Source organism: Miscanthus floridulus, chromosome 13 (assembly GCF_019320115.1).
Source record: "Miscanthus floridulus cultivar M001 chromosome 13, ASM1932011v1, whole genome shotgun sequence".
Taxonomy (NCBI): Eukaryota; Viridiplantae; Streptophyta; class Magnoliopsida; order Poales; family Poaceae; genus Miscanthus; species Miscanthus floridulus.
This window is the reverse complement of record NC_089592.1, coordinates 74,192,497-74,208,822: the sequence shown is the minus strand read 5'-3', so window position 1 is coordinate 74,208,822 and position 16,326 is coordinate 74,192,497. Positions and strand designations below refer to the sequence as shown.

At 44.8% G+C, this 16,326-nt stretch overlaps 1 protein-coding gene across 1 annotated transcript; it reads right to left on the bottom strand.

Moving 5' to 3' along the window:
- Positions 1-7,425: 7,425 nt before the first annotated feature.
- On the bottom strand, positions 7,426-9,483 carry LOC136500035 (uncharacterized). The gene is made up of 2 exons (XM_066495474.1): positions 9,447-9,483; positions 7,426-8,009 (listed from the first exon to the last, which is right to left on the bottom strand). Exons 1-2 carry the CDS (start codon positions 9,481-9,483, stop codon positions 7,426-7,428), a joined length of 621 nt encoding a protein of 206 aa, XP_066351571.1.
- Between the last annotated feature and the right edge of the window lie 6,843 nt (positions 9,484-16,326).

Here is a 16,326-nt window from a genome sequence, read left to right as displayed (position 1 = left end):
ATACAGCCCATACCTAGTAGAAAAAGCTATCTTTGGTATATCCTATGGTCTGATCTTGAACTGATGATAGCCTGATCAGAGGTTAATCTTTGAGAACACCTTGGCACTAGCTAGTTGATCGAACAAAGTATCTATGCGGGGCAAAGGATACTTGTTCTTAACTGTTACTGCATTAAGAGGGCGGTAATCCACACACATCTATAGAGTACCATCCTTCTTCTTCACAAAATGGCTAGGCAACCCCATGGTGAAGAACTAGGACAGATGAAACTTTTTTCTATTTACTCTTCTAGCTGCTTCTACATTTCTACCAATTCCCTCGGAGCCATGCGGTACGGGTGTCTGGAGATAGGAGCAGTACCAGGCTCTAGCTCAATGGAGAACTCTACCTCTCTGTCTAGTGGCAACCCCAGAAGATCTTTAGGAAAAACATCTGGGAACTCACAAACCACAGGGATGGAGGTAAGATTAGGAGAGGCTTCAACATGGGTAGCAATAGGTAACACTAGATCTAAGGGTACAAGCAGAGACATCCTATCCTCAGAAGACGGAAGTCGTAGCTCGACACTTCTCCGCTTCATATCCAATACTACCCCATATACCTGCAACTAGTTCATTCCAAGAATAGCATCAATGCCTTGCCTAGGCATTACCATGAACTGTAGGCAGTAAGTGTGGGTGGCTAATACCAAGCTCGCTGTATCCGTTCAGGTATTGATGAACATTTGTGAACCCGCAGTATGGATTCTATAGGCATATGGTATAGCCATAAGTGGTAAGTTGTGCCGATCTACAAATCCCATGCTCATAAATGAATGTGATGCACTAGAATCGATTAACACATAAGCTAGATGGGAATCGATGGTAAACATACCAACCATCACTGGTTCCTGCTGCAATATCTGCTCCGCAAATGTGAAATGAACTTGTCCGGATCTATTGGGCACTTTCTTCTTGACTATGGTCCTCTTGACAAGCCTGGAGTTCGTAGATGGTTGAGCAGACTGAGCGGGCTGATTCAAGGGACACGCTCAGGCATAGTGGCCATCTTTGCCACACTTGATGCAAGCACCAAGCTTGTTTCCAAATCCCTGGTGAGGTAGGACCTGCTATCCCTAAGACTGCTGGGGCTGCACCTGCTGAGGGGGTGCACGGTACTATGTGGAGGAAGTCTGAAAAGTCTACTGGGGCTGCTGAAACAAAGGCTCGCCTAATGATTAATAGGGCCCCCACCGAACAACATGTACCTTCTAAGTGTGAGGGTGGCTAGAAGACCCTACAGCCACCCACTTCCTCTTCCACTCTGCCTAAGACTCCTGCTAAAATCCCTCCATGGCGATGGCGGCGTTCATTAGTGCCCCAAAGGTCTGATAGTTCGCCATGTATAGCTTCTCCTGAAGGATGGAAAAGAGACCGCGAAAGAAGCGGTCCTTCTTCTTGTCGTCGGTGTCCACATGAATGCCAGCATACTGAGATAGGTGATTGAACTTATTAACATAATCCATCACTGTCATACTCCCCTGGTGCAACTCCAAGAACTCAGTCAGCTTCTAGTTGATGACACCGGTAGGGATATAGAACTCTCTGAATGCGGTGGCGAACTTCTGCTAGGTTATTGGATGATCCGGCTGCTGCATGGCATGGAAGGTATCCCACCATGCACTCATGGACCCCAATAGCTACTGCACTGCAAAGCGTACTTTCTGCTCATCGGCCATGTCGAGCAACAGAAACTTCTGCTCTAGAATACGAAGCCAGCGCTCCGCATCCAGGGGCTCATATGTTGGCGTGAAGGTGGGCGAGTGGGTCTTGAGGAAGTCCAGGTAAGAGGAGGGCCCCTCAGGACGATGGGCACCACCCCCGTTCCCACCATTGCCCCCGTGGCCTCCACGGGCGAAGCCCACGATAGCTTGTGCCATGATCTCCATGGCACGAGCTGACTCACGGTGAGCAGCTAACAGCTCCACCAACATCTCCGTGTGAGTCATTGGAGGTGGTGGTGGTGGAGGAGGAGGAGCTAGAAGTAGAGCCCCATGGCTCTCCCTATTGGGCTCATGGGCCCGACCACTCTTGCCTTGGCCCTCGCCAAGACCGTGAGCCGCCCCAGCATTGGTGCTCCCAAATCCGGACCTTAGATTCATCTATAAGAGATTTGAACCATCCATTAGAACACCTTCCTGATCAGAACAAGGAATTGGAGAAATGGCAGCACATTTAATTTTCTTTTCATTAATCCTATCACTTTACTAATCCAATTATACGTGTAGGGGGGAAATCTTAGTTTAAGTAAGATGCTATTATCATGACGCATGTATCATCCTATATGTTCACTCAAGCCAGAATATAGCGGCATTCGCAAAGATTTTGGCACATCACACACTCACTTTTCGTATGCTAGACGATTTCTTACGCAACGTAAGTTAGTGTACCTGCAGAAAATTGATTAGATGTGACCAGTGCCGCTATCCTAGATAGACCATATTGCTAGGGCTTATACTTATTTAACTTAACTTAATCACATCCTACTTTTCGCAAAACTTTTGTTGGTCAAATTTTTAAGTTTTTGAAAAAGAATGATGAAACTCGTAACCATTATTGGCTCTAGTACCATCTATGGCAGAATCACCTAAAATAACATGCTTACGGAGGTGCTCGTCTTCCACCAGACACTAAGCACCCCGAAAGCAACCTATAACGAGCGGTATCCGTCGGGCACACCTCAAGGGAGAACCCGAAAGATCCTCATTTTTCCCAAGGATCCAATAATGAGAACGAGTTACAATACTTGTCCATTTCATATATCAGAGTTTCTTAAAAGTACATTATTACAATACCAAATGTCAGAGTGCATATTGATAAACAGCGGAATTTAAAATAAACACCTAGCGATAAGAACGAGGATCTGTTTGAGCCCACCAGAAGAATCCTCCACACAAGGGTACTTCTCATGCATCACCTGCCATAGGGGTAAATAAACCCTGAGTACACAATGTACTCGCAAGACTTATCCGACTAGTGGGAATAATTTTTTGACTCTAAGGAATATGATAGGCTTTATGGGTTGCTGGTTTTCTTTTAGCAGAAAGCAATACTAATAGTGAGTCCTTATTTATGTTATTATGATCAGTCGTATTAAGTTATTATCTATCAGTCTATGTAAGCACTTGTTCTACTTTCAAGAAAGACTTGAGCAATCAGTTTTATTTCATCACCTTTAATCTTTCAGTACTTACTACGGTGCTAGACATGAAACAAGCCATACCGGATCGCCCGGCGATTCACGAATCAATGTGCCCAGCTGGGTGCCTCAAAAATATACGCCCTGCTTGTACCCTAGGCACAAGCAGGACTAACCCATCGCCCTCCTGTCCTGGGTGTCCATGTCCCCGTCCAAACTTAGACTTCTAGCCCCCACTCCTAAGTCCTGGACTCAGTGCGGTGCAAGGACCTTCATCATCCCCTCCTCCCATCAGTTGGTCCGGAAAGAGCCGGATCCACGACAAGAGAGCAACAAGCCAAGTATGCGCTTCGGACAATAAATCTGTGACTTACCCACGATGCCTTATGCAACGAACGATCTATAATCGACACAAACAGGGAAAAAGTGTAACCGAGCTATGCCCTGTTGGCCATAGGACACAACCCCTTACATCCACCAGTACCCAAATCATATCCCTGCCCGGTCACCATTTTCCTTTCCACCATTTTATCATGAGTGATCATATTTATCACCTATTTGCGAGTAACGGTAGGTTACTCATGCTACCGATATCCTGAGCATAGCATCTACTCGACCTATACTAGTAGGACTCATGGGTAGATATATTTATGCATGTAGTTTCCATAAAATGTCTATAACTTAAATGCATATCATATATATATATATATATTCAGTGATCATAAAAATAAGGGTTATGCATCGGGGCTTGCCTTGGGCAGGCGATGGGTTAGTAAGGTTAGCACCAAACGGCTTTGGGGCTCCCTCCTACACGAGGATCTTCTCCTCGTACTCCTCGATGACCTCGTTATACTCCTATTCGTCGACAAACACGAATTCTACTAGCTCGTGATCTACATGCATGAAATAATGATACAATACTTAGTAATCTAGCAACAACAGCTCTTAAAATAAAGTACCTCTATCTAACTACTATGCAAGTGCTACCGACCATGGTACTAAGTTATCTATTGCTATCAATAACAAGTATGAAGTATGGCATTCATCATTATAGCAACTACAGCTATCCTTCCTCCTAACGCTGATTTACGCTATATACAATAAAGCAAGGATAATAGCTACTCTACTTATCAACCTACCTTAGGGCTACAAAATTTATAGCAAGCACCTAATAATCTAGTGAGCCTACTCTAAAATTTTCATGGTCATATCTATCACCAATCTACCACGAAAATTCCTACAATTATTAATCCACATAATATTAAGCTTTCTAGTTTGAATTTATGAACCTATCATCGTCCCAGCTAATTGTAATCTAACTGTACTAACAAATAGATGGTATTTTTGTGCACCTAACAAAATTGGTCTCATAATTTTTGGACCACTACACAATTTACTACAAATTATCAAAGTTTAGCTTGAAAACTAAATTGAATAAGCATTAACAAATTAACAAATTCACTGGAAAGATGAAACCGCTTTCGATTTTGTGGCCCACGCTAGCGCTGGCTTGGCCCAACTCGACCGCCCTCCCATGCGCGCACGTAGCCACCGGCGTGGCCCACATTGCGTCGCGCGACGTGGCCCAACGCAGGCGGCCCACAGCGGAGCCGTGCGCGTCTGGCGCATTAGCGAAGAAGCCCCCATGATTTCCCCTGTTCGCACAACTAACCTGAGCACTATTATGGCGAGTCATAGGTTTTACATCTACCACCATCTCCTTTCCCTTCTTCGCCGTGGCAACGTCCCCCGGCACCTGTGCGCGCACCGGCGCGATGGCGTGGGCATCGGGCAGCTACGCCGGCCCCATTCGACCCTCCAACTCCAATCTAAGGGGTCGATGATTACCTTGACATCAACGCGCAGCGACTGGAGGCGATACGGCGAATAGGGGCATTGCCCCGAGTTCCCTCCTCGGCGATGGTCCTCTCCCTACGACGGCAGATGCGTTCCCATGAGCCACAACATCGATAGCACGAACCAACTCACGGATAGGCAACAATGGCCCACCCTAAGCTTACTAGCCTTGGTGTCTTGACTGGAGGCTGCTCGAGTGGACCTAGCCATGGGCACTCGGTGGGCTTTGTGACGGCAGTGATGGCATGACTACGGTGGCAGCATTGGGCAGGCCGCAGCAGTGCAAACTAGGGCGCGCACATGGTAGAGTGGAACGGGGTGAAGCTTTAGTGTCAAGGAATTGGACAGTAGTGGACGTGGGTGAGGGAAATTTCACGGCGCTGCTATAGGTCTTAAAACGGTCGCCGACGACGGAACCATCCAATTTGGGCTTGGCAACAGCCAGCAACAATAGTGGACGCTTTTGGCGTGTGGCTAAGTACTCACTCCATCCCAAGGCATATGCAATCTCACTGCCTTGGCCAGCACTGCGTGTAGTCATGGCACGGCCTAGCGATAGAGGAGCAGGGAAAATTAGGCGTGTCGGTTTGGCGCTGTTGCCATAGAGGCTGGCAAGGCAGGGGATATCATGGCGTAGCATGGCAACGGACATGGACGCACTGGTGAAGTAGGCAGTCGTCCCATGTGCGTGTAGCCATGGCGAGTCAATAGGAGCAGTGCCGGGCGTGGCGATGGACGGTGCGTAGTGCGACTGGGGTGTCGTGCGATGCGACGGTGAGGCAGAGCTACCAGGACTCAGGCGCAGTGCGCTTATGTGCGTGCGTGGTGAGTGCCGGGCAGATACATCCACCCGAGCTACAGCGTAGGACCCGGTGGCATGTCCGGCCAGCGCAAGGCAGGGCACGGGCGGTGTCCCAGATGCGGCACATCAGCAGCGGCGGTGTGAACCGTGCACCAGCACGTGGTGGCCGGCGGCCGTGGCCAGCAGCGTAAGGACCACGTGCATGAGGTGCTAGCATAGGGGCAACAGTGAGGATGAGGCCGGCATGATGGCACGCGCTAGGTAGGCCAGTAGCAGCGGTGACCGTGGCCAACGCTGGCTCTGTTCAAAATAGGTGACATGCATGCTTTTTAAAGCTGTCGAAAAAATCCTACCCGAAGGTCCAAACACCAAACCACTTCTTCTATACTCTAGTGGGTACATAGAGCTATCGACCTAAGCCACGACATCACACCACTTCTTAAGCCGATCGCTCTACAAAAATTGCCAAATGCGGCTTCGTCGACCCATTTTCAACTTACGCGAAATGACTTAAACTTCAAACGGTTTCACGTCGAATTCCAATTCTGACCTACTCGATATACTAGCTAGCGAACCTTGTCCTCGACCGCACCTAGTTGATCATCGCCTATGAAGTACATACTACCAACTTTATCAAAGTTTGCATAAACGTTCTATCGCATTTTTGTTCGATAAGAATTCGCTTAGAATACTAAATGATATTATGCGACATGAAATGTAACATTTGTTTCTTGTTTCGTATAAATATTTCAAGTGCCGTACATTGATTTATACTTTATGTTACACACATTTGCACATAAGTATGATGCTCATGCAGTGTTTTAGCAAAAATTGTACAATGTAACACCGAGGGTGTTACAGAGGCATTCTCATTCTCAGTGCTCACAACATTCACATTCTCAGTAAGTGATAACAAATAAAGCTTGTCTTGTCGGAAGGCAAGGCCAACACACTTATTATTAAACACAATCTGACATTTGCCATTACCAAAATGGCAATCATATCCATCATCGTCTAGACATGAAACACTTATCAAATTTCTACGCAAAGAGGGTGCATAAAGGACATCTGAAAGCTGAAGTATAGAACCATCATCTATTTCTAGAGACTGAGAGAGATCTCCAATGGCTTTAACTTTAGCTTCAACTCTATTTGCTACTTTAATTCTTCTTTCTCCTCTTTGCAGGGTCCTCCTCGTATGGAATCCCTGTAATGAATTTGCAACATGAATATTTGCATCTAAGTCAATCCTCCAAGTAGATTTTGAATAACTTAAATACAAGGACTCATCTATTAATGTAGTAATGTCCTCACCTCTCTTCAAAAGGCTCTTCAGGAAATCTGGGCAGTCCTTCTGGTAATGTCCATACTTCTTGCACTATTTGCATTGATCCTTGTCAACTTGGACATTGTTGTTCTTCTAATGGTGATTATTCTGAGGGGCTTTTCCTTGAGGTTTGGCATTCTTGTTAAAGTTCTTCTTTTTATAGTCCTTCATATGGTTAGCAGAGTCACCATGTGAGCTTTTAAGCCTCTTCTCTTCTTGCACACACATGGCAATGAGCTTCTCAATGTCCCATTTATCGGGCTACATGTTGTAATTAACAACAAAAGTTTCATACTCTTTAGGCAAAGAAGCAAAAAATAGATGAATCAGGAACTCATCTTTGAGCCTCAAATCCATTGGCTTGAGCTTGGATGTTGTGTTGCTCATCTTTAATATGTGCTCTCTTATCCCTCCACCAGAGTATTTCTCATTGAATAACTTCTTAATTAGGGTGCTAGTATAAGCCTTTGAAGAGCCAGTAAACTGACTCTCCACTCTCTTGAGATACTCGGCGGCGGTGTCACAATCTAGGATTGATCCCCTTATTGCATCTGAAATAGTGGACTTAGCCACCATCAAGCACTTACTGTTCAAAATGTCCCACTTCTTACGATCAAGATCATATTTCATTCTCACTTCTACATGATCTCGCTGCTGAGCAGTGAAACCAGCATCAGTTTCATTCTCTGCCCTCACCGGGTCCACTGGCTTAGTACGATACAGAGAGGTAAGTGCTAGGTCATTCTCGAACAGCGCAAGTGCCAACTCATACTTCTCTTGCCATACGCAATAGTTTCCCCCTTCAAGAGGCGGAATGTGTGAGATGAATGCCATAGGATTGAGTCCTGAAAACATCATCAGAGAAAGTGAGAAAACATGACATAATAATTGCATGCCGTAATTTAACATTGGTCAAAATTAAAACATACAATATGCTTCTATATTAATTCTACATCACCGTTCGGCAGAAATAGAACTAATGCATGGAAAAACTCATGAACAAAATTATAATATTGCTATTATCAACGTTGGTCAGAAAAAGAGCAATATCATAAATTAACTTAAATAAATATAACTACTCCTCCAATTTAAATTTTTTGGTTGGTTCCAATTGAAATTAGAGGATAAACATAATAATAATTTACTAAACAAAAAATAACTACTCTTCAAATTAAATTCTCCCGTTGATTCGAATTTAATTAGAAGATAATAAGCATTAACTTCGCAGCGGAAATATGAAAGATAATCTTAAAATTAATATTATCATAAGCATTTCTTTGTGCTTGACTACTCTCTCAATAAATTCTTGTGAGGGTTCAAATTTAAACAGAGATATTAACTCAAAACTTAACGAAATTCATCAAAAGAATGATTCTGAAAAGGATAAAACTTAAAATCAGCATTCATTTGGCCTGGCCTGGGGAACACAGCCCGCAGCCCATTCCATAATAGCAGTGCGTAGCCCAACAAAAACACGGTGGCCTAGCGACAAAACTCAGCCCAGCGGCCTACTTCGCGCGATGTGCGCGCCCGCTCCCCCACACCCAGGCCACAACCTGGGCCTAGGCCAAGAATCTCTTCGCTCGCCTAGGCCTAAAGCAGGCCTGAGCGCTGTCAGCCGTCGAATCCGATCCGATGGTTCTCCATGCGCTTCGGCGGAACAAAAACCCCTCCCCGGTCGCTCCTCCTGAACCCTAGAGCATTTGCTTTCTCCCTCCCCTTGCTTCCTTCTCAGCGCCGCATTGAGTGACGAGAGCATCAGGGGTGACCGTCCATGGCGGACGAAGGAGAGATAGCAGCGCTGCCATAGGCCCCTCATCGGCGCGCGCGTTCGCCTGAGGCTAAGCATGCCACCGTCGAGCGGCCTTGCGTCGGTGCCCTGAGCCTGAGCCACTGCGGCGGCACTCTTTGCCCGACAGCGTGTGGCTCGGCTCGTTCTCCCACGCGATGGTGGGGCTTTCTTCCCACGCGACGACGGTGGAGGAGCCCTGGTGAATCCCTCTCCTGATCCGTCCATGTTCTTTAGGGTTAGGGTTTCGGGTTTGCTCGAGATTTGGTATTTCTAGGGTTAGGTTTAATCCGAATCGAATCAAATCGAATCACCTCCTTCTTAATTCTACCCCAAATCCTAGATCTACTCCTAGACCTGGCTTAACTGATACCAATGATAGACATAGTGGATCACCTAGGCATAGATCTAGCGGGTACAACCTTACATACAGGATAAAAACTTTCTAGAACATGATCTAGAGAGAGAGGAAGGGAGGTGAGATGTCACTGACCATCCGCGGGCTTGGAGGAAGAGCTCGACGTAGCCATGGCGAAGGTGATGTAGTCCAGGTCGGTGGTGTCGTGGTGATGGTGTTGAGGTTAGTCGCAGTGCAGTGGTGGCCAGAGGCGGCGGTGAAGATGGCAGTGGAGCTTCTCGTCGCTTGCTGCGCCCCTCACTAGATCGGATTGGGTTTGTTGGTGGGTGTGGCGGCTCATGGTGAACCTCATACTGAGAGCCGCCGGCCCCCACCTCTCTTTATAGCGCAGTGCAATGGGGCCCACCAACCATGTAGGGTTGGGCGCCCTTGATCAGGGCGCGAGGTCAAGGCCCAACTAGGCCGTTGGGCCGAGCTGGAGAGATCAACACTAACACTAGCCACCATGTACACTGGGTGACATGTCGCCACTCTTGCCACCGCACATGGGACCCTTGGTGTGTACACTCGAGGATTCGGTGCCCCCATCCCCCTAACTAATTATGTGTACTGGTTTGACCTCTTCACATTCCACAACTCCCCCGTCACACACCAGATGCCCCCATAGGATGATGAGGAGCTAGAGACAGGAATAAAACTAGAGCTAGAGAAGAAAGACAAGTAAGAGAGTCACCAAGGTTGCTCCATTGGCTGGCGTTGCCTCCCCCCCCCCCCCCCCTCCACTTCTGTGATGAAAGGAGTATGCACGCGAGAGCGATGGGTTCGGTAACATGTACATCCTTATTGCCATAACACTCTATAACCATTAGAGATGCTCTAACATGTTTTACCTTTGATGGGGAAAGTTTTTATGTAAACAAGAGGGGAGGGTCCCCTACTGTGAGAAATTAGAAAAAAAGTTAACAAGACATTACAAAAGGAAGAGAGAAGGATAAAAAATACAACAAATGATCTAGGTGCTTCTATCAGGGGGGTAACTTTTCTTTGTCTATGGACCAATGCAAACTCTACAGAAAGGAGATTTCTGCAAAAAGCTAGGGAAGGGTTTCTACTGTTGTTATACACTGTAACACCATATGGGCATAGTTGTCAAGATATATATCAACTCTATCATGTCGTTGCATGACATTTACTCTCTCCATTTCAAATTATAAGTCGCTTAACTTTTTTAGTTCATCCATTTTGCTATGTATCTAGACATATTATTATATCTAGATGCATAGCAAAATGAATGTACTAAAAAAAAGTTAAAGCGACTTATAATTTGGAACGGATGGAGTAATATTTTCCTAGCATTTCCTCAAACTGTAACCGAGGATTATTATCCTTCTTCACGATTTTTTTTCTCAAATGCCTAGTTTTTATTTAGTTTAATTGGACATTCTGCTCCGACAGGGACAACGGTCTATCCACCAATACTCTTTCTGCTAACATTCCCTAAAAAGTCATTGGGCATTTAATAAATAATTCTAGGGGATTGCCTAGTTTAAACTGAAGAAGTTAAGGAAATTATAAATAGGGGACCAACAACCGTTGGTCATTTGTAAGAGAAAACACTCCTCGATAAATCTTGAAAACCTTGCATTAATTGTTCTATAATATTTTGCCTATCCTATTGATTAATGTACAATGTTTTAGAAGAATATAAAATCTATTGTTCTGACTTGCAAAGTCTACCTAAAAAATTAATCTTCTAATATGATTTATGTACTGTTTGGGTCTCATTCTTATAGTAATCTAGATAGTGATGTAGAATCTGAATTCTAGATTAAAAAGAGAGTGATAGTGCTTGGATCTTGGATTATTGTTGTATAGTGAGAATCTCCAAATAGCAACGTTTAGATAGATAGTTGGATAAAAAAAATCTCATTCTAGCTAGAATCCAAGTGCTTGGATCTCATTCTCATTTTCCCACCTGATTCTTATTTTTTTAGGAGATCCAAACATGGTCTTAATTTGGAATGTATGGTTTTGCATTGGCTACCCTTGCAGGTCATGCATGCATATGCATGTGTTATACTTATGTACTAGAAACCCAGGCGCGGCTTTGCCGTGCCCTACTAGATCGTCCAGCTATTGGAGTCCATCATAATAACTTAAAGCAAAAGGTTGAGAGGTTATCACTGATAAGTTATGTTGTGCCTTTGGTGCTGATAGTTCGCCTTTGTTCTTCATTGTCAATAATAATAAACAACAGATCTCAAATGGAAAATGAGCTCCAAATAAATAAAAAATAAAAAATATTTTTTATCATAAAAAATCATGGATTTAACAATAAATTGCACGATGGTGCGAAATAGCACACTGCATAAAGGTTATATATTATAATTACCAAAGTAGCTAAACAGAGCAAGATGAAGGATTAGATTTTCCAAAGCAATTTCACTGTTTTTCTAGAATTACCCACTTGAAAATCAAGGGTTAAAATGACACACTTTGTACAATGGTGGAATTGCCATACTCATTTTGGGATTACTTATGATTTTCCTCGCACTACTATACAACATTTTGCTGTACTATAGTCAGAAATTTAGACTGCCACTAAGCCAGGCTTCAATCTGAATGAGAAATTAGGAAGATCGAAAAAGAACATTCCAGGCTCCTAGTACATGTACCTTCATTGGCTTCTTGGAGGCACCTACAAATTCTATTATATACAGAAACATATGTAGGTGAAACCGTGAAAGTCAATGGAAATTTTGTGATTTACTTTTGTCGTCGTTTTTAGCAGGGTAGTGTAGGAAGTCAATAACTCTCAATTCATTGTAAATATCTACATTTGCTTTCAACTTAACAAAACGACAGAACTCATGCCATATTTGCTCAAAAAATTGGATAGAAGTAATGCCCATCTCAGATAAAGAGTGCTGCATAGAAGAGCACAGTACAAGTGTTTTGAGCACTATATTTTACCCATACACAGGTTTGTTCAGTTTGGATAGTACCTGCGACACCTTCTTGGAGCTAAATACGTGGTACATGGCACGTTCGTGAAAAAAAAAATTTGGCCTGGTTCTAGAAACGAACAACCCAGTATGCAGATTAAAAATAACAAAAAATGGTAATGAAGTATAATATGATTGAAATGCAATCAAATTATTTTTAAAAAAATATAAATGAGATAAGCAGGTTAGGAGGTAATTATACATACAAAGAACTGATTTGTTTAATATACAGCAAGCAGGTGCATAACGAATTGCCTGATGCTCTGACATTTCAGTTTGAATAGTAGGGTCCTAAGAACTTGACTGAATATGAATATATGAATAGTATAGTAACAAGCAATGCTTTTTTAGCACATGATGACATGTAAAGCACAAAGGGCATTAGTACCACAATAATAAGAAAATGAATTTTTTTGATTTTGCATATGGAAACTAATCTGCACCTGGTTTCTAGCCATTTGTACAACAAACTGAACTATCTAACTGATATAACTAAATACCTAAGCTGTGTACTTAACTGTTAATGGAAATGCAGATCAAGGAACTATAAAAGGTTTTGGAAAATAGATTATTGCAGGACTCTCCAAGGAGACGAAGCGAGAACTCTGAGGTGAAGATAGCGGCACCACAGCGGGCAGCCGACGGGAGCGAGTCCGGGGACCGAGCTAGGCGGAACGTACTGGTGCCAGTCGGCAAGCGCCTGCTACCATGGTTGCCACATACCTGTTCTCGCTGGGAGATGTTAGATATTTAGGAACAATCGTTGTAAAGATAAATGCTGTATTACAGCGAAGCAAAAAAATCCAAAGGCAGTTCCTGTTCTCTTCTTCGCAAGCATTCAGCATTGTGATTTAGCATAAGAAAATGCAAGTTCATTTCCTTGTGTTGGATTTTTTGTACTATCCTTGAAGATTATGTGTTCACATCACTGAATCTGAATTGCCAGCAGTAAGCCTATTTTTGTGACATAAATTATGAATTGACATTGCACTTCGGCCTCTCAGTTTGAATATACTAACAGCCCATCAGAAGAGTAAACAGGAGGCAAAAAGTTGGTACAAATTACCAGTTTCGAAGCTATTCTAGTATGTTACTTTAACCCATCCTTTTTTTTTGCCTCATTCCAACCGCATAAAAAAATATGTTAGGTGGCTAAATGCTTAGCATATTCAAAGTACGTGAGGCATATACAGTAAACAGGGAAAACCCAATTCATTGTTATGACATGTTTATAATGCTCGGTACATACAGAAGGGATGCGGCATCAATAACATATTGTTAAGTGTAAATTCTAAAAAAATAGTTCTTTATTTCCTACCTTCTTTGAGGTATAATCTTGCATATTATCACATATGACATCCAGGAGTTGTAGAACAAGCTCACTGAGCCTGCACCGTATATAGAACCAAGCATATAAATACAAAAGTAAGCAATGAAATATGTGTATATGGTAGATAAGTATGTGAGGCCACACGATGCTTGTGAAGAACTAAAGATGGACTGGTCTCCTTGTGGAATGTTAATTAAGGGATAATTCCATTAAATATTTGTCCATTAAATATGTATGTGGCATGCTATTTTTTTACCTGTAATCACTGTCATTCGCCTCCCTCCGGCCTTTACAATTTAAGCGGCTGTGCAAGGCCAAGTGATTTGTCGGTGTCGCCTGCATTAGAGGATTCAGGAACACCCAAAAATTGATGGAATGGTGCCAACACCAAGAAACTAATATAATAATATGCTACTAAGATTATGGAATGTTTGCTCTGTGAATTGGGAAAAGAATTCGTATCTGACAAAGATAGTAAAAATACTATTTAATCGAAATGAAACCGTAATCAGCATTGCGAAGAATGGCTGGAAACTCGGAATCACTAAATTAAAGGCAACTGAGAGAGAAGCTATTGATTCACTTACACTCGAAGAACGGCGTCGGACGGGATACGTGGCGCAGGTCGAGGTTGTGGCGGCAGAAGCCTACAAACATGAGTAGGCAGTATTAGCATAGCAACCAGTATTAGCAAGCATACTCCTTTTGGACATTTCATCGAGCACTGCAATGGCACAGAACAGCAAGGGCTGAGGAGACAGCAGTTGGGGACCATGGAGTTGGGGACCATGGAGTGATGGAGAGGAAGGAGAACGCTGGGAAGAGACGATGGCAGGGCAGGCACAGGCGAAGACGAAGATGAACCCACGAAATCGACAGCCACTGAAGTGGTGGTAGCGACCAGCGCACAGTGCCGCCTGCACCGTTGCGCCGCCAGGTCTGTGCTCACCCGTGCGAAGCTTCGCACACGCCGTGGAGGTCCGGCGGCGCAGCCTGCCGCGCCGCGACGCGCTGGGCCAGGGGAGGAGAGGAAGGGCAGGCGTTAGCACAGTGACGCTGGCCGACCTGGAGCGGACACGCCGCCGACCGGAGGCAGCGCGGGCATGCAGGAGGCAAGGGCGCAAGGGAGAGAGCCAGGGAGAAGCGGAGGGGGCGGGCGTGCGTGGCGCCATCGCCGTCGTGCAGCTCGCTGGCCAGGCGGGGGGTGCAGCGACAGTGGCTAGATGGCCGGGCGAGGTCGCCGTGTCTCGCGCCGCCATTTAGCCGACGCTTGCGCCGCTGCCCCACGCTCCATTCTCCGCCCGTGTCCCACTCGATTTGCCCGCTCCAAGTGCTGCCGGCGTTGCCTGCTCAACCCGTGCCTCAGTGCCTGTGGGGGAGAAGGGAGGAGGTGCAGGAGACGATGGAGCAGCGGGAGGAGGGAGACGCGCCGGCGCCGTGCTCAACCTGTGCCTTAGTGCCTGCGGGGGAGAAGGGATGAGGGGCAAGGGACGATGGAGCAGCGGGAGGAGGGAGACGCGCCGGCGCCGGGGACGGGACGGGTTGTCCGCCGAGCGGGTTCGCGAACAATCGCGACCTTCCGGGTTTGTGACTTAATGGGTTGGAGACCCGCGACGAGCCCGATCCAACGGTCCATATCGTGTTTCCGCCGGATCCAATGGTTTGCCGGTTAACGGGTGACGTGGCTCTAGCGGGTGTCCGCGGTTTGGGTGTAGGATTCATATTAAGAGATGTATCATATTGCATTTATATACCTCTATCAGATCCACAACCTGTAGCGCATCTCTATCAAAATGAAAGTTGTAAATAGATAATCATCATATATGGAGAGAAACCCATGAAGATCGAACATATATGAGCTAGGATACGAGCGTGTATATGTTAGGACTTATGTTAATATTACATAAATAGATAGAAGAGCTAACACTACTAGAGAACAGACTTTAGAACGATGTCCTAATTTGGCATTAGCCTCGGTATTTTTTGCCCCCGGGATTAAAGGACCCTTTAGTCCCGGTTGGTAATACCAATCGGAACTAAAGGTCCCTGCCCAACGGTCGTCCGCGGGGCAGGGATCTTTAGTCTCGGCTGGTATTACCAACTGGGACTAAAGGTTTACCTTTAGTCCCGGTTGGTAATACCAACCGGGACTAAAGCTTTTAGTCCCGGTTTGGGTGATGCCCCGGGAATAAAGATTAATCTTTAGTCCCGGTTTGGACCCCTAACCGGGACTAATCATCCCGGCCTATAATTTAGCTCATTTCTTCCTCCCCGAGCCCGAGCCATTCCATTCAAACTCACTGCCTCTGTTTTTCAGCTTGCTGTTGTTCTTGCTCTCTCCCCCTCCATTGGTGTTGCTCTTCGATTTTGGAGGTAACAAACTTAATCCTCTTATGTTTTATCAGTAGCTTATCTCATTTTGCGATGTAGATGCATGTGTAACTTTATATGTTGGACTTTATTATGATTTTATATGTCATTTTTAGCTCAAAATCACATGATGATTTGCATATATGTTTGGATAAACAAAAGTTAAATTAGTTCATCAAAATCACGCCTCGCTCGTCCTCGCTGGAGCACACGCCATCCTCGTCCCCGGTGGCTTACGTGATCTTAGAATTAAATTTTTCATGAAATGAAAAACTTAGAAAATAGTTAGAAAATTGTAGAAAATCCGTAC